This window comes from Lissotriton helveticus, chromosome 5_1, assembly GCF_964261635.1.
Source record: "Lissotriton helveticus chromosome 5_1, aLisHel1.1, whole genome shotgun sequence".
Lineage (NCBI taxonomy): Eukaryota > Metazoa > Chordata > Amphibia > Caudata > Salamandridae > Lissotriton > Lissotriton helveticus.
This window is the reverse complement of record NC_136065.1, coordinates 1,728,175,290-1,728,201,828: the sequence shown is the minus strand read 5'-3', so window position 1 is coordinate 1,728,201,828 and position 26,539 is coordinate 1,728,175,290. Positions and strand designations below refer to the sequence as shown.

General features: G+C 44.9%; 1 protein-coding gene across 1 annotated transcript in view; it reads right to left on the bottom strand.

The window, feature by feature from the left end:
* SCN4A (sodium voltage-gated channel alpha subunit 4) overlaps nt 1–26,539 on the bottom strand; it is a 1,457,305-nt gene that overhangs the window by 370,140 nt on the left and 1,060,626 nt on the right. The window contains exons 26-27 of the mRNA XM_078644999.1: nt 22,439–22,543; nt 17,508–17,778 (exon numbers count right to left, since the gene is read on the bottom strand). Coding sequence (XP_078501125.1) covers nt 17,508–17,778; nt 22,439–22,543 — 376 coding nt within the window. The remainder of the gene's footprint in view (nt 1–17,507; nt 17,779–22,438; nt 22,544–26,539) is intronic.

The window sequence follows — 26,539 nt, the reverse complement described above, 5'->3', positions numbered from 1 at the left end:
TATTACGTTATTGTTTATGTTATTTCTGAGTCTTACGATCACATGCATAAGTTATGTTTTACATGTATTTTTTCCCCCTCTTGATTCACATGTACATCTTTCCTCTAATGATACAGTAGAGCACACTTTTAGTGAACTACCCCCTCATGAGTTATCCTATCGACTTGCCATGCGCAACAATACTTTTATACGTATGTTACACTATTCACACCAGACTAGCAATGCCACTAATTGTTGGGTGTGTGGTCGACTCCCCCCTTTCCAGACACCGAAGGGAGTTCTGCCACTCTTTCCCTATCCGTTTTCACACAATGGTTCGTGTGGAGCATGGTTTACGAAAACGTCATCCTTAGACGATAAGTCCCTTCTGAATAGAACATGTTTCCCAGACAAGGAAGGTCTTTCCCATAGGACAGGGTTAGATCTAGAAAATGAAGTATATGATCTAGGTAATTTCTCCTCGAATTTCATGGTTTTGAATGTTCAGTCCGAGACTACTCCAGACTTACCTGCTATAACAGTTCTACCAGTGAAAGGCGAATTATGTGTTAGAAAGAATGGTTCAGTACATCTAGGACACAGTGATTGTACTACTGTGGTCGATTATAGTGACAGTGGGAAATCTAATTTCAAAGCTTCACGTCATTCGTATTTTGTATGTGGTCAGACCGCATATGTACGTCTGCCCCTAGATTGGGATGGAACCTGTTACATTGCCTTCCTACTGCCACCAGTTTTCCTAGCCCCGTCCGATTATCACAGAAATACACATCTAGTACACGTCAGACATAGAAGGGAGATCGAGTCCCCAATTGTCGATCAGACTGAAACTGCATTAGAACAGTATACAGATTTCAATAAAGGTTTCTTTTTCTTCATAGGTCCTGTCCAGAATAGTAAGCTAATCCGTAGGCTAACCAGAACCCTTGAAGCAGTAGTGAATGAGACTACTTCCACTCTAGGTAACTTAACAGAAGAACAATCTGCTATGAGATTTGTCGTTCTTCAGAACCGCCTTGTTCTTGACGTCATACTGGCCGATAGGGGCGGAGCTTGTAGAGTCATCGGATCTAGTTGTTGCATTTTCATTCCTAATAACGCACCGTCTGTTTATTCAGATATAACAAGACTTCATAAAATTGCCCATCAGTTACACCAGAATCCAGGCACCTGGACATGGTCCGGTTGGCTCTGGAGTATAATATCTGCCCGGGGATGGAAAGTACTGTCATTCCTGGGTATAGTAGTAATGATCATATTCAGTTGCTGTCTTTGTTTACAATGTGGCCCTGCGATTTGCGGCTTGTGCGCTACCTCTTGTATTCCAAGTCCTAAGTCCCGTTCCAAGAAGATAAGAGACGAGCAAATGATGCTATATGAACAGATAGATGGTATCATGAATATTGATGTTTCCTGAAGGAAACGTAGGGAACAAGGAGGGAATGAGGAAAATCGAATTTTGCCTTGTCATGTGTCCCTACGTGTTCCCCATTGTATGTTATATGTGCATGATCGATATGCATATTTACCCCCTTGATCGAATAAAGACGCAATTATAGTTGTGTCCAACGTTAATATGCCAGTTATCCAGTCCCCCATGAAAGTAACAAGTATTAGGCCTATGTTGCCAACGTCTTTCATTGTGCACGTTAAATCATCGAGTTGTCCCCGTTTCTAGGCCTCACAGGGCCCGGACACCAGATTCGAGCCTCAAGTCTCCTGAAACCACTCCGAGGAGCGATGCAGCCCCTCCCGCATCCCTGACCCTTCACTTACTTTCTGCCAAGCAGCGAGGTGCCCGGCCTGGCCTGCCTGCCTGTCTGCCAAGAATATGTTATGCCTATAGTTATCAGTTCAGCTCCCCGGCTTCGCATTCCTAGCTAACGAACCGCATAAACATCTTCATCTATAGTCTAGTCTTCCTGTCTCCATGCAAGAGAATTACTGAATTAGTATCCATAGAAGATTCATAGCACACGCAATACATGTAGAATATATGCATGCACCAGCCTTAGTGACAAGTAGCCTTTGCCCTGATGACTTTTAGATTCAATCAACATGTACTCCAAACACAAGATATCAGATATGCTATAGGTACATGTCGTCCTGACATCCCAGACTTTAGTCTCCTCTTCTAGTGCCAGAAGTCAGAGCCCCCAGCTCTCCCCAGTTACACGTCATGGCCCGTTTGCGCGCACCAGTAGGTTAAAGGTTCCAGCTGCCCAGGTAGCCCCCTCCATGTATCCACCCATTTATGACACTTCTGTGACGTTTACATCACATGTCTCCGTGCACGCCCTGTGCACGCCTTCTTTGTACGCCCATATGTTCTTATCTTACGTTTGTCACTTGTTACGCCTACTGTATTCAATGCAATTATACTGTTTTACTATATATACTGTATGATGTTAATATGATATTAGGCTTTTCTTCCCCCTTGTGTCTGTCCCTTCCTGAACCTTTGCAGGTGATGGAACCCGATGGTCCATTGGCTCGAGCCATCTGATTAAAGCCTGTACGACTCAGATACCACGGATTCTGCCTCTTATTTATTGAGCTATCCTTTTCAGTTAATGCATAGAAAAATAGTACCGGTAATTATTTATTTATTTACCACAGTAAACATGCATTTTACAAAATCCCTTCATAATCATCATATGGTTTCTGACAAACTGAACAAATGACTAGAGATGAGTCCAATAGACTTTCAAAACTAGTGTGTTTTCAGGTATGTTTTGAATGTAAAGAAATACGTTCTGAAATGAAAGGTGGAAGGGTGTGCTGTAAAGGGTTTTAAGTTTAGAGTTATCACTTTACACCATTTGTATTTTGCAGAGGAGGTGGAGAGATTGTTACGTCTGGCTATCCTTAGGCGTCTGGTCGATGGTTAAGGCCTCATTAATAAATTATGGGTGAATCCCCTCCGATTTCTTTTCCCCACACGAACATATAATGATAAGCAATGAGCAGCCACTCTAGAAGTTAAACATCTATTTTATACAGCTACACAAAATATCAGAATGCTGCAGTGATCTAAATATGTACACTTGCAAAGTGTTCGCCTGGAGTCTGCTGTCACTTTTTCAAGCTCTAGAAAGTAACAGGACCCCAAAAAACGTAAATCAAACTGAAATTCATGCATTAAGCATGTAATTATTCCACGTGTGCCCGTCAGCTCAATAAAAATTCTCATTCCAAGCAGCGTGATTTCAAAGCATAACAAAAGCGTGAGTAAGACAAGAAAATCTCACTGTGACTCTTGAATCCCTGCTATGCTCTACACTCTCTATGTCAGGCATATGAAATCATGAACGTTGTCATATTAGCACACATTTGAAGCCTGTCAAGATTTGAGAAGAAAACCACTAACCTGTAATGCATTGCTTACAGGCCCATTGAGAACGATTATGCATTACTTAATGGCAATGATAAGCAGTGTTTACCAACAAAATAGATACACATGAAAACCGCACAGACCACCCAACTATGCATTCAATATAACCCACATATGTGACTTTATATTTGGCCAGTAGGTGTGCAGCAGAGCAGCTACATTTCAGCCAAGATAAAAACTGTTGTTTCATTTGGCAGGAATACACGCTTTCGAGATTTTACCCATTATCACCAAGATTGCATCTGTATTGGAACAGATCCCTACTGATGCAATTCTTTGCCAGTGCCCTAAAAAATGTAGAATGCATGCACTGCACTAACTTCACATCAATTTGCGATTTACCCTGAAAGAAGGCACCATTTTCCTATTAGTGGTGGATACGGTCTACTTCAATAGATTAATAATCTGCAAGTTTTCTGCATTTTTTCTGATCATGCTTTCTTTTGTCCAGGGAAGGCTATGGCGAAATATGACTGCAGTACAGACATACCCAAAGGATCACCAGCTTTTTGAGAGTATTTCCTTTTCAATGCCATTTTAGAACTTCAGTATTTTTATTTCCATCTATCTACTTGAACACATATGATTAGTGGTTGCAATTCCGCGAAGGGTTATCAATGTTCAGACTGGGATGGCGCACAACATGTAGTGGTGAGGTAGTGATGAGGGGGTAAGGTTGTTTGGTGCTGCTTGTTCAGAGGAAACCCTATAACTCTGAAACCAAAGGGTGAGAAGGCTAACCCTTATGCAAAATGTATTGTCAAATCAAGCGCACACAACGATATCAATGATATGGGTAATCAAGATCAAAAGTTCTCCAAGGATAAGATCACACACTAGTGTTCATTTTCATTCTTGTTTTAATTAGTGTATGGATATTTCTCCTGTTCAGAGGAGATCCATATAGAAAGAAACCAGCCGACACGTGTTTCGTCAGTAAGGGTGTTAACCCAATGACTCGTCAGGGCTGGAGGTGATACAAAGGAAAGTGTGGGAATGTTATCAAATGAACACATTCAAGAGATGAGGAAAAAATGAAGAGAGATATAAAGAAAACCAGTGTTCGTGGAAACCAGAGAGGGGAAGTTGTGTGAAACAACAATAATAGTGACTCGCACTTCTAAAAAGAACACCTAACGTGGCATCATATACAGATGTGACCTAACCAAATGGTGTGTGTGTTTAAAATGTAAAGGATCAAATGCGAATTCCGGTTACAGAAAATAATACAAGAGCGCAGAAACACAAACACAGTAGCCTAAGTAAGAATCCTGAGTAAAGGCAGTTTGTAATGAGCCAGGTACCTGTAAGAAAAGCAAAAAAGCACGAACTAAAGACATAATGAACAGGAGCGAAATGAGCATGGGTGCGGTGAAGTGAAACCAGTGCCGTGATCTAAACATGTCAGTAAACAAAATAAAGAATTAAATAAATTATTGCACAACGACCCTGTTAATCATGCAATGCAACCTAGGGAAAAGAAATCACAATCCAGTAAACCATGGATTTTTTATCTTCTCTGTGAATCTTTTCATTTTTAGTGGCATGGTGTTAATGCCCGAAGGTTTTGGTGTTCTAGGTCTTGGAGTAGAGCGTTGTTTTGATACTTTCTCCTGTTTAGAGGGGAACTTTGTGATGGTATAGTGTAGATTTTGTTTAGAGCCAAAGCCTCTTCTTCTACTGATGAGCCAAGTAAGTTTTGGTTAAAGTCCCCTGTCAGGAGGAAGAGTGGCTTTTCCATCTGAGTGGCATACTCCACCAATTGGTCAGAGATTTTGTTGGAATCTTTAACTCTGTGTTTGGGGTGGACATATGCGTTGACAAGGCATATCTCTTCTTCTTTGTTCCCAAGCTGTAATGTTATCTTTACTGTTAGGGTTGCAGATGTAGATGAATCCATAAGGACTGCCGAAGGTATTGTTGTGGTGGATACATATGTGGCCAAGCCGCCTGACTGGTGACCAAATCTGTTTGTTCTGACCGCTGCTGTTGAATAGCAAGAAAAGCCTGTGATATGTTGTGTGGTTGTAAGCCAGGTTTCTTGCAACATTATTATATCAAAGAGAGAGATATACTTTTGGAAGTCTGGGTCGTCCATTTTTGAGGTTAGGCCGTTTATGTTCCAAGAACAAATGCCTATAGTTGGTGCCCTTCCCCTTTTATCGTCTCTAATTTGTTGCTGGCGTCAAGCCTCTTCAGGACGTATGAAGATAGTTCGGGACAGTGTTTCTCTTGTTGGTGCTCGATTTTGGTGTGGTGCCCCCCTTGCACTAGCTTCTGCGCGTCCCCGGGGGCTGCGTGTGTTCTTGTTAGGCGGACTTCCTCGCAAGGGCTTAGTAGTGGTAAAAGTGCGGGTCTGATAGTCCTTTAAAACTGGGCTTCTCCTGGTCGTTATGAGCGCTAGCTCAGAGCCAGCTGCCACCATCGGCCTATCTGTTGATCGCTGCCAGGGGCTATTCTCTCTTATTTTAGGCCCTTGAGAACACTAAAGGTATTTGCCTGTTGTGTCTCTGATTCTGGTCTTTACCTCCTCAGGAGTGGCGAGGGATAAGCTGGTCTTTGTGAGGGGACCAGCTTAATGCCCCAGATCTTAAATTGCTCTGCTTCAGCTATAATTGAATCTGCAACATTGCTAGTGGACCAAGTTGTCTTGGTCGCCTCCGGGCTGTTTTGGTTGACAGCGGGTTTAAATTCTACAGAGATTAGGTCCTTGGTACTTATCCCCCCCAGGTTGGGAATGCATTCTATTAATTTGAGAATGTTACCACGATTTAGCAAGTCCTGCTGCCCTTGTGACATGTATTCCGGGTAGAAAACTAAGATCTCTGTTGTTTGTTGTGTACTTACTTCCACCTGCTGTTTTATTGATGTATGGTGTGCTTGGGCTGTTGAGCCGCGACCTGGGTGAGCTTCGTGAAATGCCAGGTGGTTACCTTCGCCTGACATATTGGCGATGTGTGTTGTTGCTCATACGGACAGGCAGAGGCTCACCTCATTTTGCAAGGACAGTTCTTCCCTCACGGCTTGCCGCACCCGCTCCGCGGGAGGCGCTGCGCACAGGAGTGCGTTTGAAATCCACTGCACCTGGTCACTGGAGGCGGAGGCAGGGGCGCGAGGTAAGGCGTGGGCTGCGAGTGTGCAGGGACTCCAACATCCAGGAGTCCCTGCGAAGACCACGGATTGACCATCCGGTCCGCTCTCCCCGCCGGCCCGCCCCCCGCCTATCACGCCCATTATATCTCGGCCCAACACTTCCGCAGCGCGGGACGCAGCGCCGGGGCGAAGACCGGGCAAAGAGCGGGCCGTTCTAGGCCGTTAGTGGCCGGAGGAGACCAGACCGGGCCCCCCCTCTAACGCCCCCGTTAAATTGCCCCATTGTTCACCCCATTATGACTTCTAGAGCACTAAGGAGTAAGTCTGTGCAACAAGGCACAAGTACTTTGGAAAGATTTTTCCCCAAGGCGACCTCCCAAATCAGCAAGTGCCAATCACTCGCGGACTCTCATTGTGAGATGGGGCCTGAAAATGTGTTCCTGGACCCTGGGGATCCAGGTACTAATGATGTTAGCACACCCATTACCATGGACGCCACCCATATGTCTTTACTGGATAGCATTGACCAGACTATTGAGTCGGTGCTTCGACAGCTTAGAACTCCGGTATCGCAGAGGGACCAAGATTCGTCACGGCCATCGGGGACTTCTGACCATTTTGTTGCTCTGGATAACACGAGTCCAAACATGTTTGAAGCGGGCCAAGTGGCCCTGACAGCTGACCCCGCAGATAGTGGGGAGGCGCAGACCCTAAAAAGGAAAAGGCCTGCTGAACTAAAGAGGACAAAAAGGGCAAGAATGGTTACATCTGAATCATCACTCGAAGAAATCACAGATATTTCGGTCTCCCCAGAGCTTAGCGTATCTGGGTTTGGGTCGGGTCTTGTGGCCCCGACAGCCCCTGTGCTACCATCAGTGGCGGCGGGTCCATTTATCTTTGGTGGGGCATCCTTTAACAGCTCAGATATAGTAATTAGCTCACTTACAGCTATTATTAAGAATCTGTTAATCCCCATCTCAGCTAGATTAGAGGCTATAGAGAATCTACTTAAGTCTCGGGAAAATAACCACACTTGGAAAAGCCCTGATATAGCTATCAATGTCCCTATACCTACCGTGGAACCTCGTGGGAATAGTTCATCTCCATCCATAGTGTCCCAGGTTTCCAGTAGGGTAGTGCCCAGTGCAGATGGTGCGTCTACTTCTCAGTCGCGTACCTCGCTACCTCCAGCACCCAGGCCTCCTGTTCCGGCCCCAAGGCGATCCAAGTTACCACCTGCGCCGCAACTTGCGCCGCAGCTAAGGGAAACAGTTGGTCCTATAATTGCCCCGAGCGATGGTTTTGCCCTCCCCCCCGACAGACGTAGGATGGTCAATCTCCCCCCAGAAGCTGTTCCATATACGGCAATCATGGTGGGAGTTCCTGAGCTAACTAATGATGTTAGGGAGTCTCATGACTCCCTACGCAACAAGGTTATAAGTTGGCTCAGTATCAATAGACCGCTGCCCCCAAACTTGAAGGGTGAGGTCCTGATGGTAAGGCGGATCCCATGGATTGGTCCTACTATAAAGAACAGGACAGGGGACTGCATTGTCCTAAGTTTTAAGAGCCCACATGTTGCTAATTATATCTGCAACTGGCTTGTAAGGCCTGATAAGTCTAAAATAGAACTTGTACCCCTCTCTTATTTTTACCCTAGTGGTAGTAACATGGTGGGAGGGAGGGAGAAGAGGTGGACTAGGGTGGGCTTTGCTGTAGATGGCTCCCGCTACAGACCAAGGCACCCCCTACCAACACCTCAGACAAGCTTCATACATCAAAACAGGTTCTCCTGTTTGGACCAGGTCGATTGACCACAAGCCAGGATAGGCATGTCGGTCCCTGTGAGGACGGTGGACGATGTGCAAGGTTGTGTGGGACCTGGTGCGGATCCCTTGTTGGAACCAACCCGGCCCCACACCGACAATGAGCGAGGGGCTGACAAGGATGCCAATCTGTGCCAAATGGGCTCATCACCTGACATCGGGCCTGCCCATACTTTGCAAGCAGGGACAGTGGTGCGGGCTGGCCCTTCCGCCAACTCAGTTTGTGGAGCTGGCTTCCTAGACGTTGGTTTATCCGTGCTCCCCCCGCAAGCTCCTGCTGGAGCTCAGGGCACTCTGCCGCTTGACCCTGGATTGAGAATTCTCTCCTGGAACGTGGCAGGAATTGCGAACAAGGAAGGCTCTCCGGAATGGGATTGCTTGGTGGAGGGAGGCGATATACTCCTCTTCCAGGAGACTTGGGCGAGGGTCGCTCAATCCAGGAGAGGGTTTGAAATTTACGAAATCCCTGCCAAATGGGCTGGTAGGGGGAGGCCATCTGGTGGCTTGGCAATCTGGATCGCGAGTCACATTGGGTGCCAGGCGGAGCAGGTCCACACGAATTCGCAGGATATCCAGTGTGTGCGGCTCATTTGGCCTGGCAAGACGCAGTGGGCCATTGTCAATGTCTACTCGCGTCCAGTGCCCTCGCTAAATGAATCACCTACCTTAAATGATTTGGCCTCCTTCTTGGGCCAACTTCCAGGTGATCTCAAGGTGGTGCTTGGAGGAGACTTCAATTGCCACTTTGAACCTCTGGAGGGACTACTGGATGGTGTCCTTACGGCCGAGGATGACCTTTGGGGGGTCCCACCCTCAGCTTCTCCTCACCCTAAAGTCTGGTCCCCCCTAGCCTTACAACTTATGTCCCTTACCTTGAATTGCGCACTGAGGGCGTGTAATGGTCGTACTCCCTCCGATGCCCCCTCAGTGTGCACTTTCAACAGGAGGGGCCATGAGTCGAGGCTAGATTACATCATGGTGGACATTACTCTTTGGCCCAAAGTGCTTGACTTCAGGGTAAAGAGGTCAGACAGTGACCACAATGCCCTGTGCCTAAATATCCTGTGTCCTCTACCTAAGACGGATCTACCCCCAGTCGGTCTAGGGGACGATCCAGGGGACTTGACCATCACTACAAACAGGCGCCGGGTTAAGTGGGGAAAATTGGTGAACTCGGAAGAGTCCATCAAAAAACTATATGAGGCGGCCCTCCCCAGCTTCATGGAAGTGGATGCTCTCCTGAATGGACTGAGAACCCCAGATTTCCATGAGAAACTGGGAAATATTCACCAGGATTTAGTGAGGGACTTGGCCGAGGTCCTCCATCCGGAAGTCCCAATCCGAAAGAAAAGGACTCCTGTTCCCTCCTGGTATACCTCAGATTGCAGGGCCGTAAAATCTGAGCTCGTTGCAGCAATAAAAGAGGGGTCAGATAAGACTAAAGTATGCGACCTTAGAAAGCACTATAAATCGGTGCTGGCGGCTGCAAGGACCGAGTGGGACTGGAACCATTGGCAGGATCTTTATGATGCCCTTAAAGTAAGGGACTCCAGGAAATTCTGGGCCCTAGTAAATAATGGTTCAAGGGATCTTGGTAAAGCGATTGAGCCTAATATAGCCTCCGCGGTCTGGGAGGATCACTTTGGGGCTCTTTACCAAGAAAAAAGTTCCTGCCCGGCTGCAGAGCTGCAACTGCCCTTGGGTATTCAGGAGGCTGGAATGGATCTATCCCTGGGGGAAGTGAAGCTCGCCCTAGAACGTCTAGCAGTGGGGAAGGCGCCAGGCTTGGATAGGTTACCCGGGGATCTATTTAGGCACCATCCGGACATCTGGGGCCCTTACCTTCTTATTCTTTTCAATGCTATTCTTGGAGGTATGGCGATTCCTGAGTCGTGGTTGGGGGCAGAGATCGTGCCCATCCATAAGAAGGGTTCTACTCTGCTCCCTTCCAACTACAGGCCTATAAGTCTTATAGATGTGCCCCAGAAGGTCTTTGCGCGCCTCATCTTGGATCATCTCCTGGACTGGGTCGAGGACAACGACATCATGAGCCCCCTTCAGGCTGGCTTCAGGAAGAAAACGTCGACCATGGACCAAATCTTTCGCCTCCTTCTCCTGTATTGGAAGACGGTCACGCTAGAGGGAGGTCGACTGTACATGGTCTTCGTGGACCTGAGGTCAGCCTTCGACCTGGTCCCAAGGGGGAAGTTGTGGGAGGTTCTTCAGAAGCTAGGAGTTCCCCCCCACCTCCTCAGAATCATCATTAGGCTGCATAAGAACAACTTTGCGGTAGTGAGGTGTGGGAGGGATGGCAAGCCCTCGGGTAAATTCCCAGTCCGCCGAGGTGTCAGACAGGGCTGCGTTCTGGCTCCGACGCTGTTCTGTCTGTACATCAACAGTGTCATACAACACCTTGACGCTGTTGGGGACAATGATGCCCCGGTTTTGGCAGGAAGGAGGGTTCCGGCAATAATGTTTGCCGATGATACCCTCCTTCTTTCCAAATCCCCCATGGGGATCCAGAGGATTGTGGATGGTTTTGGCCACTTCTGTAGACAACATGGGTTGGAGGTGAACACGGATAAAACCAAGTTCATGATCTTCAACCCCCCATCCAAGACCAGACCCAATCCAAAATTGGGGGGAACTAGCCTTGAAAGGGTCTCCACTTTTATATATCTGGGGGTTTCCCTACAAGAAAATCTGACATGGGACTCTCAGGTAGCAAGATCCAGGTTGAAACTTTCCCAGCTAACGGGCGCTCTCCTCAGGGTGTCCAATAGATCTACTTTTAAACCTGTTAGCCCGGCTCTTGAAATGTACAGGACCCAGGCGAAGGCAGCTGCCTTGTATGGCAGTGAGCTATGGGGTCACAAAGCTGGGAAGGCTATGGTAGGGGTGGAAAACTGTTTCCTTAGACGCTTACTTGCTCTCCCGCAGGGCACACCACTCCTCCCTCTAAGACTCGACCTGGGCATTCCGTCGATCACAGAGGACCTACGGTCGAAACCCATGAAGTTCTGGCACCGGGTATGGTCCACCGATGAGCTGCACCATTATAGGCAGGACCTTATACACATCATGAGGCTGGACGTTAATGATAAGATCCCTTGGTTGGCATACATCAAGTCGGAATGCTCTAGCCTGAAACTGCCTGACCTTTGGGACGATCCTGCTCAGGGCTGCAGAAGGATTTCACGCAAGTCCCTCGCTCAACTCTATAAGAATGAAAGCCTTGTTGATATGGCCAATGCACATGACAGCGGAACTCTGACGGGCCGTTTTTTAGCATCCAAAAATTCGTATGCCTTTGAACCTTTTATGGATTTTATTTACCCGCTTCTCGCGAGGAAATTGTTCCTGCAATGGAGGTTTGGCACGCTCCCTACTAAAGTTTTTACCTACAAATGGGCGTCAGGGGGCGACAAGCTTTGTCCATGCTGCAAAGCTAGGGATGAAGACGACCTGCACATAATGTTCTGTTGTTATGCTTATCGGAGCCCGAGGAGGCGCTGGTTAGCTCCACTATGCCGGAACCTGGGCTTCAGGAACTATTTACAGGCTTACAGGGTCCTGAAAACTAACACCCTGGGCCACATTGTGTTTGCGGTTTCTAAATTCCTAATGGCAGCATGGCTAATAAGGAAGAAAATGTCAGGTTAACTTATTTTACCTTGTACTTTCTAAACATTGCAGCCCAATTGGTTTTATTGTATATATTGTGTTTTATCTGTATGTATTTTTACTGCTTCTTTTATGGCCTATGTGGCCGAAATAAAGAATTTTTGGATTGGATTGGATATTGGCGATGTGTGTTGTTGCTTTAGTTGAAGTGGTTTGCTTTAGTGTTGTTCTCTTTTCGAATGGCCATTTTCCCAGTGAATACTCTGTTTGGCTAGGCGCAAAATGAATAGTCGTGATTGGTGTGTCTCTGATTGGGTCTTCATGATTTGCGCTTAGCGTTGAGCCAATGATTCTTTTCCTGGCCCCCTTCTTAGAGTTTGGCGTAGGTGGTTGTTTGCTTGCGGCTGTTGTTGATGTAACTTGGTTGGTCGTCTCGTCGGGTGTTTCCCTTTGGAAAGTGGGCTCCTTATTTAGCGGTATTAGATCTCCCGCTTGGCCGTCGGAGACCCCCTCTTGCTTGATCTTGGTGCTACTAGGCTGTGTAAGCTGTTTGGTCTTTGTTGCCACATCTCTGCGTCTGTTTGTTCAGTTTGGTCTCTTGCCGATGGATCTTGGGGCCTTTGCCCTTCTTGATCCGTCAAGCTGCTGTTTAATTTTTGCTGCTGGGTTGAGCCGCTGGGCACATGGTTTTCCCCATCTGTGAAAAGGGCAGTGTTTATGTTAACCGAAGATTTTCCCTTTGTGCCAAAGAAGATGGGGAAGTATTTTGTTGTAGCTATTTGAGATTTTTGCTTACGCCCTTTTCTTTTTTGGTGACGCCGTTGTTTGGCGTTGAGTTTTTGCGGGAACTCCAGTCCCGTCTGAGTTGTCTCCTCATTTGCAGGGGCATGATGGGTGGTTAGCTTTGATCCAGGTGATTTGCTCCTGGAGTCTCCCTCTTCGGATTGAGTGGGGCCCATTTCTTTTATTATATTTCCTCCGTGAAGATTCCTTATATCACCTATTAAGTCAGTTAACATTGAGGGCAATGTGGCCAATTTGTCTACTGCCTGGCTGCAGTTGCAGCTCAGGTAGGTGCTTGTTTGTGCTCTCTTTATCAGATTATTCAGGTTGCTCAGCTTATCGTCGATGCCGGCTGTAAAAACTGCCAGTGTATTAAGAAGGGTGAGTTATAGCTCCATTTTCTCTGATTGGTATTGCAGGGCATCTAATGCTAGCTGGATTGTGTTTAGCAGTGAGTTCCAGGTTCCGATGTTATGTTCTTTCCCCCGCTCTTTCTCATTAGAGATGTTAATGGAGGTATTGATGTTATTGGCTACCAAAGGTGGATCGAGGGAGTGGGGCTCTTTGTGATCTGGTGTGTAGGTTGCTAGCATGTCTTCCCATTCTTGTGTATTAAGGTAGGACACTATTGCCCTGCCTTCAGCTTTGGGGCTAGAGTTGTGAGGACTTGCTGCCTCCCTGCCCAAGGAGCTTGCTACTAAGCCATAGGTTTCCGGATCTGTGAGTGGTGGAGCGCATCCAGCCGTTGATTGAGACTTGATGGGTGTGCTGTGGCTGCGGCTCATAGATTGTATGCCCGGCGCCAGGCTAGGTTGTGTTTCCTTGGGGAGAACCGGTGTTGGTGTCTGTAGACCGGCCCCGGAATCCCTTTCAGTTGGACGGCTGTCTAATCTATCGGCTAGTTTTGGTGCCAATGTAGGTTTTGAACTGGCTTTGAGCTCGTCCAGTGGGGGCCACAGGACGTTGCCCCGACTGCATATAACCTGACCAGCTGAGTGGGCGGGTGATGATTGCTGATTGGAAATTGAATCATGGAGCTTTCCTCTTACAATTGTGGTCTCCGGAGGTGTGGTAATGTTACTGTGTTTTAAGGTACCGCTTTGATGAGGGTCTGCCGTGGAGTTTTCTAGGGGCAAGCGGCTTGTGGTCATTTCAAGCAATGGTGGTGGCGAGCATGTTGGTCTCAGTAACGAGGAGAGCAGTGGAGTTTGCAGACCGTGCAGATGTTTGTTGCTCGAAAAAAAGGCTGAGCCCGCATCCTTTAAGAATTCAAACTTTGTGTATATTTTGGGTTGGTGGAGCTTTTTTGCGGTTTGTGGTTCTCTTGCTAAGGTCTCTTAGGTCAAGGCCGTTGGCGATCCCTGATCTGTTTTGTTATAGTTCAACTCCGATGCCTGCTCTGTTATAGAGAGATTCGGCTCCATGCTGGTGGGTGAGCTTGGGTTGGTTTTTTTCTTGTTCCCTTTCCCGTTTCCTGTTTTTGCCTTCGGTTTTAGCTTTGGCTTTGGCTCCGGGGACCCCCTGGCCCTTCCTGACCTCATGCCGTTATCCGAGAATAGTTCGAGAAGAGAGATGATCCTTACCAGAATAGGCCCCGAGTGAACTCGAAGCTTCTCCTGCATTTAACCTCTCTTCCTCTCTTCCCCCGGCTCTCTCGCTCTCAATTTGAAGTCCGTCCTCTCGCGTTGGGGCGGGTATCGCCTCTCTCCCTTGCTCCCTGAGAAGAGCAGGGGAAGAAATAGGTTGGCTCGCGCACAGGCGAGCGTGTCGAGCTGGACTGGACTGGACTGCGCTGGGCCTGCGGGTCCGTGACCTCCCCCGTAGGGTCCGGCGCTGAATGAGGTGAGAGTGGTAGGAGGGTGGAAGGAGCAATTTGGGAGCCTGTGCCCCCACACCTGCACCCCCGCAGCTGCTGCTGTAGTGGAGCTCACGGGGGAGACTGGTTGCAAATAAAGCTCGTGGGGGAGACTGGCTGCGAGTGGAGCACACAGAGGGGGCCGCGGGTCAATCAGACCTAGTCAGACTGCCTGTCGGTCAAGCCCCGGGCTCTTACTTCGCGGCCGCCTCTATCGGCGGCTGCACTCGCATCTCCCCCCCCCGTACCTTGTGCCTTGTGCCTTGCTCCGGTACCGGTGCTGAATAGCCAGGACACACAGTATCGCCAGTACTGTGCAATGTGTATGTAAGCAGGGATAGATGCTCCTGGAATGCCCCTGCCGCTGTGGGGGACCTTGCTGCGGTTCCCGCCGCTTCCGGGCTGTTCCCAAGCTGTCCGAGTGCTCCCGCGGCTCCTGCCAGCTGCCTGCTGCTGCAGAGAGCCTTGCAGCGGCTCCTACCGCTACCGGGCCGCTTCCACTTTTTCCCCACCGCGGTCTCTTGTTGTAGTACGGCTACGGACTGTACCGGAGAGACTGGAGATCTCAGCAATTTCTGACGACCCCTGCACCCACGCACCCATGCTCCACACTACACGGGGGGCGTCCTCTCACTCGCTTCCTCGCGTCCTCCAGCACAGCTCCCTTATTGGAAATGTTCTTTAGTTGCTTGTACAGGGATGCCCGGCGAGTTCCTTGGGATGGAGGGAATCCTCGCATACCTTTGTGAACCCTCTGTCGCTCAGTGTATATTAGAGAAATTTCACTTCCGCACTTCAGGGCATACTACTGGGCCTCAGTCACTGGGCACACGTCCCAGGGGAGGATCCTGGGGTGCACCTAGACCGGTGTTCTATGTTGTATCCTTCTTGGAGGCACTATGTACATGATGGGAAGAGTCGAACAAGTCTTCTGATAACTGCAAGGGTGACAATGACGGTGTGGAATAAGGTGAAGACCAAATTGGAGTTGAAGGGGAAAGTGGCAAAGTCCACATTGTTCAGGGTGGGAGAGACGCTCCTTGAAGTGAGTAAGTTGCAGGGTTTTGGTTGCTGGGAGATGAACGGAATAGTCTGCCTAGGAGACTTGCTAGCTGACAGAGCAATTCAATTATTCGCCTGCTTACAAGAGGAAGCCTCTCTTACACACAACACTATAAGTATACCCAGCTTGAGCACACTTTACCAGCCGAGATGGTGGACTGGGCTTCCCTGCCTGACACCTCCCCACTAGAGAACCACTTGCTGCCGGGCCCTTGGAAAGAAGGGCAATCTCTTCCACATACAGAGTACTCATTCACAAATAGTCCTGATGGCCTTGAAAGCATTCGGCAATGCCGGGAAAAAGAAATGGGAGAAATAGAGGAAGTGGATTGAGAGGCGGCGCTTATACACCCATGCGAGGTAGCCATCAGGGAGCGCTTTTACCTGATACAGCTTAAAGTCCTGCAGAGGGTCTACATATTGCGGGACAGGCTGCAGAAAATGGGGAGGATCCCATCGGCCTCCTGCCTACGCTATAACATGCATATTATTTTATTCTATCATACGCTGTGGGGATGCTCAGAGATACAGAAGCATTGGTAGCTCATACTGAAGGTACTGGAAGACATATTAGAGGAAGCGATTCCGCTGGTTCGTGCTTCTGGAGGGCTGGCAAATATAGACCTGCCTCGCAGGAAGCTAGTGTTCTGCTCTCTGGTCCCGGTGGTGCAAAGAGCAACAATTTGTGTGGGTCTTGGGGGGTGTAGGAGGTCCCCAAGAAGGAAAAATGGATTGTAAGAATGGACGCTTGCATGAGGGGCCAAAAAAGTAGTTTACACCTCTAGGGGATGTCCTAGGAAGTACAAGAATATCTGAGGCCGAGTTCTATGGCCTGGAGATGGGAATCTCCAAGCCAATACTAGATTGAGTACAGAACTTGGTGTCCACGCCCATGCAGAAGGAGGTGGGATAATGATAGGGGCTACTCCATACCCCCTCCTGCAATCACTTCTCGGTCATTGATGGACAGTGCTGTGACAATCTCCCTATCCAACAAAGCATGTCCTGATTTGGAACCTATTAATGCTTCATATGATGTAATGTGGGTATGCCCAATTTGTTTGTTCATGAATAAAATGCCAATGAAAAGATTATTAAAAAAAATGTGTAAGAGGTTCCTGTGCAGGAATAAATAGATAAGGAGGGAATTTCTATATCTCAGGTATGGTGTCTACTTTACCCAAATTATTATTCACTGGAGAATGTAAATGACGAAACTGAGGAAGCCAATTATCCAAGGTCTGTTTCCTGGCTTATTAGTCAATGGTAGTGTGTTATCTGGCGCAACTCATCATTAGCTACTTATAAATCAGTTCTTTCATCTTCCATATTGGGTGTACCTAGACATGTCAGGATTTAAGCACTTCCTAAATGGATAACTAATGTTCTGAAATGTTAGAAATATTCACTAATTTCCACTATTCCAAACAAGTATGTAGCACATTTTTTATAAAATGACACAGTAAATCTATATTTAAATTGAACTAATGCTTGATAGCAAGACTAGTATTTCTAGAGTGGAGTGGAAAACCCATAACATTTAAGGCAGCACTACAATGGTCATCATGTTGGTTCAGTCATTAATTAACAATGAGATTGTTGAGCTGAAGGACAACAGCCTCTGGGGAGGCATATTATGAGTCTCTGAAATATGTTTATCCATAAAGTTCCAGATGAATATAGCTTTCTAGACAAGGTGGACTTCTCCTAACTCTGTGGGAGTGATGGGAAATCGAGGCTCACTGTAAAGGCTGCATTAGAGGCTCACCACAAGCCCGGAAAACTGCCTTCACGGTCTGCCATAAGTTTGTATACATTTCTAATAATATTTCTACTATATAATTAAAACAATAAAGTATGTAAAACGTACCTGCAATGGACAAAATAACGACCACAAAATCAAAAATGTTCCAGCCGTTTGTGAAATAATAATGCCGTAGTGCAAACATTTTCAGAAGACATTCTCCAGTAAAGATAACGATGAAGACCAAGTTGATCCAGTAGAGAATTTCGATCTTTTGCTCGCTCTGGTCATCTGTTTCAATCATCATGGTCACCATGTTAAGACAAATTAGGACCATGATCACAATGTCAAATACTTGCTTGGTCACAAAATCAAAAACCAATCCTTGAAGTTTGTTCTTGAATGAAGGGATGATAGGTGAAGTTGGAGGTACAGGTGTAGTGCACAGAAAGGAAAACCACATTTAAACAAACAGGCCACAGACAAAGATATAAAAAGAAAAGAGTCGTTAAGTGAGGAAACACGAAATATAAATGTTTGCATGCACTGTGATGGAGAAGGATATGTTTAATGTTTAATCCCAAAAAGCTATTCCTTTAATCAATGAAAGAAAACATATTTACAATTTATTGCAACATAACTACAGATGTTTGAGCAAACATTGAAGAATCCAGCATATAACAAAAAATTATGTGTTTTGTAGGGAAGCAGGATGTGAAACGCACCAATCAAAAGATACATAGAGCATCTCAGAAGACACTGTTATAATCTGCTTTGAGCTTATGGTAGAACATCAATGCCACGCTGAGTAGTACAGAACCAACTACCACTACAGTGGTAGCCTGAAACATCAAGAAGGAAATATTAAGTTACCAGATTACCGAAGTTTAAATATCAAGAACTAAAATACTGAGAAGGTAAGTGATATATGTAAGTAGTTGTGATTGTGGCTTTTATTTTCTGTTGGCCAACAAGATAGCTCCTTTTGGATGTGTTCATATGAACAATTTGTCTTTCATCTGTTGCGAACTGCTTTTCAGTAGTAATTATGCCTTGTCACATCTACTGACTAATCTGTTATGTCACCAATCATACTAATGACAACAGGAATGCAAGATATGACTTCCCACACTATAGCAAGGGGGTTTTGTAGAAGATTATGGGGGGATGCACTTTGGGTCTTGGTGAAATATTTGCTAAGTATGCTTTCAGATTGAACCTTGAGAATACAAAGCCTCCTTTGGATGTACTGAAAGACACTGCTCTCTCCAGATGCATCAAGAAGTGCTTCACTTCTGACCTCTTGTGGAAAAATACCTGGTGATTTTCCAAGAGTATTGGCTATATGGCACCGTCAGTGTGCAGCATCGGCGAACTACTGCCTGAAAAGTCAACCAAAAGCACATACAACTAGCTGTTACCCACCATCCTAGCAAAATGTGTAAACTGGAAAAAAGGCCAGGGTATTAGGTAGTTGCTCATCAAGGGAATCTTTATCCTCACACTTGCCATGATGACCATTGCCACAACTAGTATATTGTTATCATGATATGCTACAGGGACAAATGGCTACAGGGCATTTGCGAAAGTATGAACATTGATAACAGATGAACACAATGAAGTGGTATTTTAGTCTATTTGTTATTAGCTCCCTAATATATTGTATTTGTTAATATTTATGTTTTCTACCCAACTAAAACAAGTAGGTTGTCTTTACTTATGGCCTTCCAAGTTGCGGTCAGACAACCTTGGATATTAGGTGTGCTGGAAGCTAGCTGTAGCCATCTCAGGTGAAAGAGTAAATAGGTTCACCTGAAGTTCATTTTAAATTGTGTTTAATTTGGAATATTTTTTGACTTGTGGATGAAATGCACTGTGAACACTGCTCTGGTACTCAGATATTCTGCCACATCGCCTATGTTTGGTAGAGGCTCTAAAACAATGTAAACTTCTCAGTAAAATTAAGGAGCGATATCTTCATAGTCAACTCAGAATATTTCATGGTAACAAACCAGTTGTCTAACTTCTCACTCTACAATGTCCAGCGGGGTCAGGTGTAGTAGAGATTCATACAGAAAGGAGGAGGCAGCAATTATAATGCAGCAGGTGTGTGATGGGGCCTCAGGTGCAGAGGCCAAGCCTGAAATGAAATAATGCTTATTAAGTGTATACAACTCCAAAGGGCATCCTGGCGCATCATCTTCATCTGCTATTATAGGGTGGGGTACACACCTGTTTTAATCCTGTCTTTGTGGCTAGATGTTGTGTCCACTAACGACAAAGGTGAGAACTCACGTCACCGCACCTGAACATATGGGAGACTGTTTAGTTCAGTTTATAGCATACATCTTGCATCAGTGTAGAAAGCAACCTACCAAGTGGGAAGAGCCTCGAAGTGTGAATGAAAATGCCTAGTGAGCCAGGAAGAATCATTTTAATAATATAAAAAGCTTGATTTTTTTGACAGCACTGCTTAAACGGTGCTTCTGCAGTGCTAACCCTTTGTTTATAGAGTAAATGATTACCGGCTTAGATGGGGTTGCTAAAATAGCAGTCTTAAAATAACTGTAGTTATTCGTTTTGGTTGATTGCAACTCAATACCTATGCACCTGCTTGGTATACTTCAATTGCATCTCTAAAAGTTGGGAAGTGTTCTGACTGAAGGTTTACTTACCTTGTGCTAGAAACTGCACCAATAAGCTTGGAATTAGCTGTCAATTAAACATTCGTGCATGTTTTCTATTGTGCTAATTCCACTTCTTCCTCATGCACTATTGAGGTGATATTGTCAAGATTTGGCTTTTTCATTATCTGCTCAGGCCCTGTGTTTGTCCATAGCTACATTAAGATTAGTCATGTATATATCGCTTTTCTTTTTGATGCCACTTGCGCGATGGAATAAACCAGTCCTGTTTGATCCCAGGCTGCACACATTTTGGGAAAGTGTCTAAAGACTAACAGAGATGGCTATTTGTACCTATTTGACATTCATTTCTACTAGTGAAGCCTCATTGGCAGCCTATAAAGAAGCGGATTGTATTCAAAGCACTCTGCATGGCCTTTAAGGCGTTACATAACTGTGGCCCCAAATATCTGAGGCACAAAACTGTTTGATATACTCCTTCCAGAATGCTTTGTTCCTCCACAGCCAAATTGATGGTTGGTCCCAAGTTTAATCGAGCTTCTTGGGGACGGTGAAGATTCATAATGGGCACTGCTAATCTGTGGAATTCCCTTCCTCTGTAACGTGGAGAGAGTCCTAATCTCCTTTCCTACAGGAGATCTTTAAAAGCATGATTTTTACTCATTAACAGTTTTTCCTACGGATAGTAGACGTGCAAAGTTGCCTCTGGGAATTCATCCGCTTCACAAATTTCAAAATTGTTCATGACTTTGGATTAACAGAAATTCCACTCTTACTCAACACTAGGGAAAGGTTTTCCTTTTAGTTGTCTCATGCTGCACAGTTCCTCTATTTATTTGTTGACATTTTTAGAGCACCATGTCCTGCTAGAGGCCAATCCTGAGAGCATCCAAATGAAAATTGGGAGTGGAATTAAAATGGATGACCGTGAAAGATAGTAAGTCTAGATAATAAAAGCGTATAAATAAATGCATAAGATAGTAAGTTCATAGTACCTAAAATAGCTGCATACCTGCAGGAGAAGTTTGATTTGTAATTGCTGCTGTCTGCAGGAGAAGTTTGGGTTTTCAACTAAGTTGTCCACAAGAGACAAAACAAATCGAGCAAGGCTATCATCAGAAGTATTCCCACATGTTTACCTGAGGTTTGTATGTAGCCTGAAGTTGATTCATAATCAGTTAGCCAGTCAACCAGGTACTCGACTCAGGAAAAGGCCTGATGTAGCAGAAAAATCTCCAGTTCACTTCTGAATTTAAAATGATCCTGCTGTTGTCCGAAGGCTGAGGTCAGACTGTTCCAGGCTTTTGGACCACGTGATGCCAGGGTTTTCCCAACAACAGACTTGTTGAATGGGGTAGAAGTGGTACTATTATTGGGAGTCAGTTTTAGCTTGTAGTGCTGAGGGCTAATTTAGATAGATATGGCTTCTATCAAAATGTGCCTGATGTAGTCTTTTTGGTCATATATACTAACTTTGTTCGCCTAGAATATTATTAGAGAATTTCCATGATAGTAACTCTTCATTATACAAACTGCCTAATGCCAAAATAAGTTCAAGGGCTGTCCCTAAAGAATTTAACCACTGGCAGACGTGATTACTTCCCTTGAGGAAGCTGGACTTAAACATTGTAAAAGTTGTGCCCGATTCACAAAGATAAAGTTAGACAAAAGTCTAACTTTACGACTTTCAGTATTCACAAAGGGCATTTACTATTTGTAAATGCCCTTTGTGAATACCGAAAGTCGTAAAGTTAGACTTTTGGTGTTCACAAAGGGCATTTACGAGTAGTATGAATACCAAAAGTTGTAAAGTTAGAGTTTTGTCTAACTATACCTTTGTGAATCTGGCTCGTTGTTTTTTTAGCAAAATTACCACCTATCTCCTATGTAGCGATTTGTCTCCACCAAAATATAGATTTCTTAACACCTGAACCTTCAGTAGGTATTTGGTTAGAGGGTGTTCACTGAATCACTAAAGTATGCTTTTTTGAGGTGATGAAGACAATACATAGAGAAGTTGCAAGAGTGTTCTTCCTAGACGATAGCGGAGTCACCACTCCATATAGTGCTATTCCAAAAGTGATGTCAGGTTTGAAGATCCTTAACATGATATCAAGGATTTCTAGTCATGAAAAGCCTCAGGGGTTTGGATACTGATGTGATGGAAAGATATGACGACACACAGAATCGATGTCCAGGTACATACTGTAATGCAGGGAAAAGTTTTTTTTGCATATTATAGCGTTCATGTTCCTCATGCCGTGACTTCTGACTGTCATATACTGTGATCTGCAATAAGTACAAAACAACCTTTCTTTGAGCATTCATAGGTGGCCTCTTGCTTAGAAGCAATTGGCCCATCTTAACTGAATACAATACAAGTCACAACATGCGATCCTTTCACTCATGTACCTGTGGCCTGGGGATAGGCTTCTGTGGCTTCTTCGATCCAAGTTTCTTCATGGCGTTGTAATATTTCTTCTGCTCCTCTGTCATGAAGATGTCCTTGCCTCCAAAGTATAAAAAGAACCACAGTTATTATACTGGTTACCTTCCAACTGGAGTTCATTGTTAAATGACTCTGCATAGTATGTGAATACAGTACACTTTGAATACAGTTTAAGTGAACAGATTTCATCTGCAGTCTGGACAGATAGCAAGATTCAGAATGATGACAAGAACTTGGGGCCAAGAATACGATTTTTAACGACTCGCAATTTGCGACTCGCAAAACCTGATGTACAACAGCAGCTCAGATACTGTTTGTGATTCTCAAATGGGTCTCAAGGGAATTGTCTCATTAATATTTGTGAGGCAGGTAGCAATCTGTGACCCATTGGAGGAAAACAGGGTGCATTTGAAAAATAAAAATGAATAGTTTTCTGTAAAAAATTTATTATAGTGGGCACTGCCTGCCTCATCTGAAAAAATATTGTCACCCCTATTCTCCCGTTTGAGAATGGCTTACCGTCAATTTGGAATTTATGGTAATCTGTGAGCGTTTTGTGACCGCATTCCCAGTCTCAAAACATTCATACACACCAGTTCGACTCGCTATTAGGAAGGGATGCCCTTTACTCGCCCCTTCATAATAGCAACTCACGAACCATATTTTGTAAGTCAGTAATAGGTTACCGACTTGCAAAATAGGGTTGGTACATAGGAAAATGAATTTTACCGGTCGCTAAAGGCCCGATGGGCCGGTTGCAAGTGGTAAATATGGCCCTTGGTTACCAATCAAAGCAGAGTTTGGGGTATAGAACAAATGGGATAAACCAGAAGGGTGGCCCCAGTCAAAAAAGGAATACTCAGAACTGTGTTTTTTATTTGAATGGCACTGTATACACAAGGCCATTGTAACTACCGGATACATTTCTTTGACGCATGGCTTGGCAGGTAGGAGATCAAATGCCAGAGGTTTGTGAGAATTTTGGCATTCCTGATGTGCCTAAAAAGTAAGGCTTTGGCTGAGTCGAGGACTGGAGAGGAATGCCAGCTATAATCAGAAAAGGTTTACTGTAATGACATGACGGGAGAAGTAGATGCCAGGACAGGGCACTCAGTCACCTCACACAGCTACCTTATTTGGCCTGCTTCCAAACTGTGCATCTAGTTTACAGTAATCTGAGGAGGTAAGCAGCACTTGCACACAGAAAAACACTGGCTGAAAATTCACCTATTGCCAATGCTGGATTTTACGGATGCTAGGGTGGGTATGCAGGATTAGAGAAATCTGTTGATCAACAGTATAAAGCCTACCAAGGTGGCTAGCAAGAGTTGAGGAATTAAAGAGGCTGAGTCAAAAAAGTGGAAGGGGGATTATGAGAAAGAGAATCAAAAACAGAAAGATGATGAGAGGCAAAAGGCATTAGGGATGAAGTGGATACTTAGAACAGTTGTTTAAGCATGAAGAATAAATATCAGTAAAGAGGAATTGTACACCAGAAAACTGTTAGCAAAAATATTGTCTCACTGAAATATTGTACCCTAAATATTGTTTATAAAAATATCATCCCATTGGGTGTCGATTACTTCGATTATTAACTCCATATAGGTGATATTTTTAGTTAAGTATTAATTAAATAGATAACTTACAAAGAGGACCTTGATGCCTCTTTATACTTCATACCCTCAAAACTTCAGGCCAAAACCTTTGACAACAGAGCGTTTTCAGTAATCGCGGCCAGAGAATAGAACAAGCTTCAGAGTGAATTATAGTTATCTTCACATTTGCTTCCTTTCAGCAAGATTTTAAAACCCAACCTCTTTTTAGCTGTAGATGTGGATTCTGATATTGTTCTGTTTCTTTTTAGCATCATAAATCTTAAGAAAATGTAAGCTGAACTTCAGGTTGCTTCAAATGAGGTGGGTCTGCTACTAAACAAACACTGTTGTTCAGGCCAATGGGCATTTTTAAGCTGTTTACTGCTTTTAACTGTACCGAGAATTGCCAGTCTGATGTCAGGAATGATTCAAGCACATTATTACATGAAAGATTCAATGTTGGAGAAATAGTAAATACAAACCAACACATTTTGTAAATAATATTTCTGTCAGACAAACTTTTGGTTAAAACATTCTGGTACCATACTGGTAATGAGTATTTCATGACAGGAGCTCCAACACCACGATGTGAGACAACTATAGCTACTATAGCCTTATAGCCCGCCGTAGAGGGCTATACTGGCTATTAAAGGCCCTCTCCAGCGTTAAAGGCCCCGAGCCGAAGGCGAGGGCCTTTAACAAGGGAGAGGGACTTTAATAGCCGGTATAGCCCAGCTACGAAGGGCTATAAGGCTATTAGAACATTCTGCCACTAGAGGGCAGAATGTTCTAACATAAAACAAAGCTTTCAGGGAGCGCAAGGGGATTGAAATCCCCTCAGGCTTCCTGAAGCCTTTGTTCACAGCCAGAGCTGTGAACAAAGAAACATTGGAATGTTGGAGCTCTGGGTTTATACCAGCCATTATAAGCCATTGTTTTCAATGGAGCAACGAACATTCCAATATTCTACTATAGCCTTATAGCCCGCCGTAGAGGGCTATACTGGCTATTAAAGGCCCTCTCCAGCGTTAAAGGCCCCGAGCCGAAGGCGAGGGCCTTTAACAAGGGAGAGGGACTTTAATAGCCGGTATAGCCCAGCTACGAAGGGCTATAAGGCTATTAGAACATTCTGCCACTAGAGGGCAGAATGTTCTAACAAAAAAGAACAAATCCTTATGGGAGCATGAGAGGATTGGAATCCTTTCAGGTTCCCTGAAGCCTTTGTTCACAGCCAGAGCTGTGAACAAAGAAGCATTGGAATGTTGGAGCTCCAGGCTTATACCAGCCTTTATAGGCCCGGAGCACTCCATTGTTTTCAATGGAGCTCCGAACATTCCAATGTTCTAATATTTGTTAAAATCTTCTTGGGCACCTTGAGGAAAGGACAGCAGAGAGATCCCAGAAACAGTGAAGACAGGCTTTTATATTGGAGCCTCTACAGTGAACAGAACATTCATATTTATCTTGGTAGCTCGATAAATGCTTTCACCTGGAGCTACAAATGACTGTTTTGTGTATCAAACATTAAAAAGTGATGCTATCAACAGGACCTTGCTATGGCAAAAATAGTTAAAGAACCAATCAGCATTTACTGTGACTCCTACATTGTTAATGCACTGGCACCTGTTCTTGTGTTAGGGATAACACCCTGTCAAGCATGAGCAAAGCCAACAGATGGGGAGTAACCATTTTAACCTCAAAATGACAGACCTGAAATCTCATCTAGAAACACAGTGACGATCTTGCAAAGCTCTCTTGCACTCTAGTTTTGCAAGTCGTGCATGACTTTATGCTGCCTCACGTATAATCTCTTCTCAAAGTTCATCTACATTGAATCCTCATTACCAACCACTACAAACACAGGATCTCAACCAAGGATATCTAAAATAGATGCAACTGGAGTGGTTCACTTTTCAACTGACCTGCTATGCAAAATACGAATGATATTGAGGAGGACTAGTTGTAACAATAATTATTAGCTGAACCCAAAGCAGCAGAATATAATGACCTTGAAATCAATTTAAACTCATGTTTTACACTGGCAAAAACAAGGTAGTGTACAATTGGGTTACACCAACATAAATGTATTAGCTCATGAAGTGGGTATGCACTGCTTCCTAAGGATATGTTATAAATGACCAGGGATACTCATACCCATCGTGTGGTCTCAAATAGAGCCCTCCTTGGCTACTTTTTATTCTTTGAAAAATTAACATTTCAGATCCTAACAATTGACTGCTGGCACATTATACAAATATGCTTTAGTTCCCTAGATAGCGCCTAGAATAGTAGACTAAAACTTTGGAGGCTGATGCTGTAGTAACAAAACGACTCCAATGACGTTGCTTAACAAATTTACAATTCAAGATTCCATGAAACATACTGCCTAATGCATAATCGCCTACTTACAATACAGGGAGCATGGGCACGAATCCCCCACAAATTTTAGTTGCCAGAGAAAAACCCTTG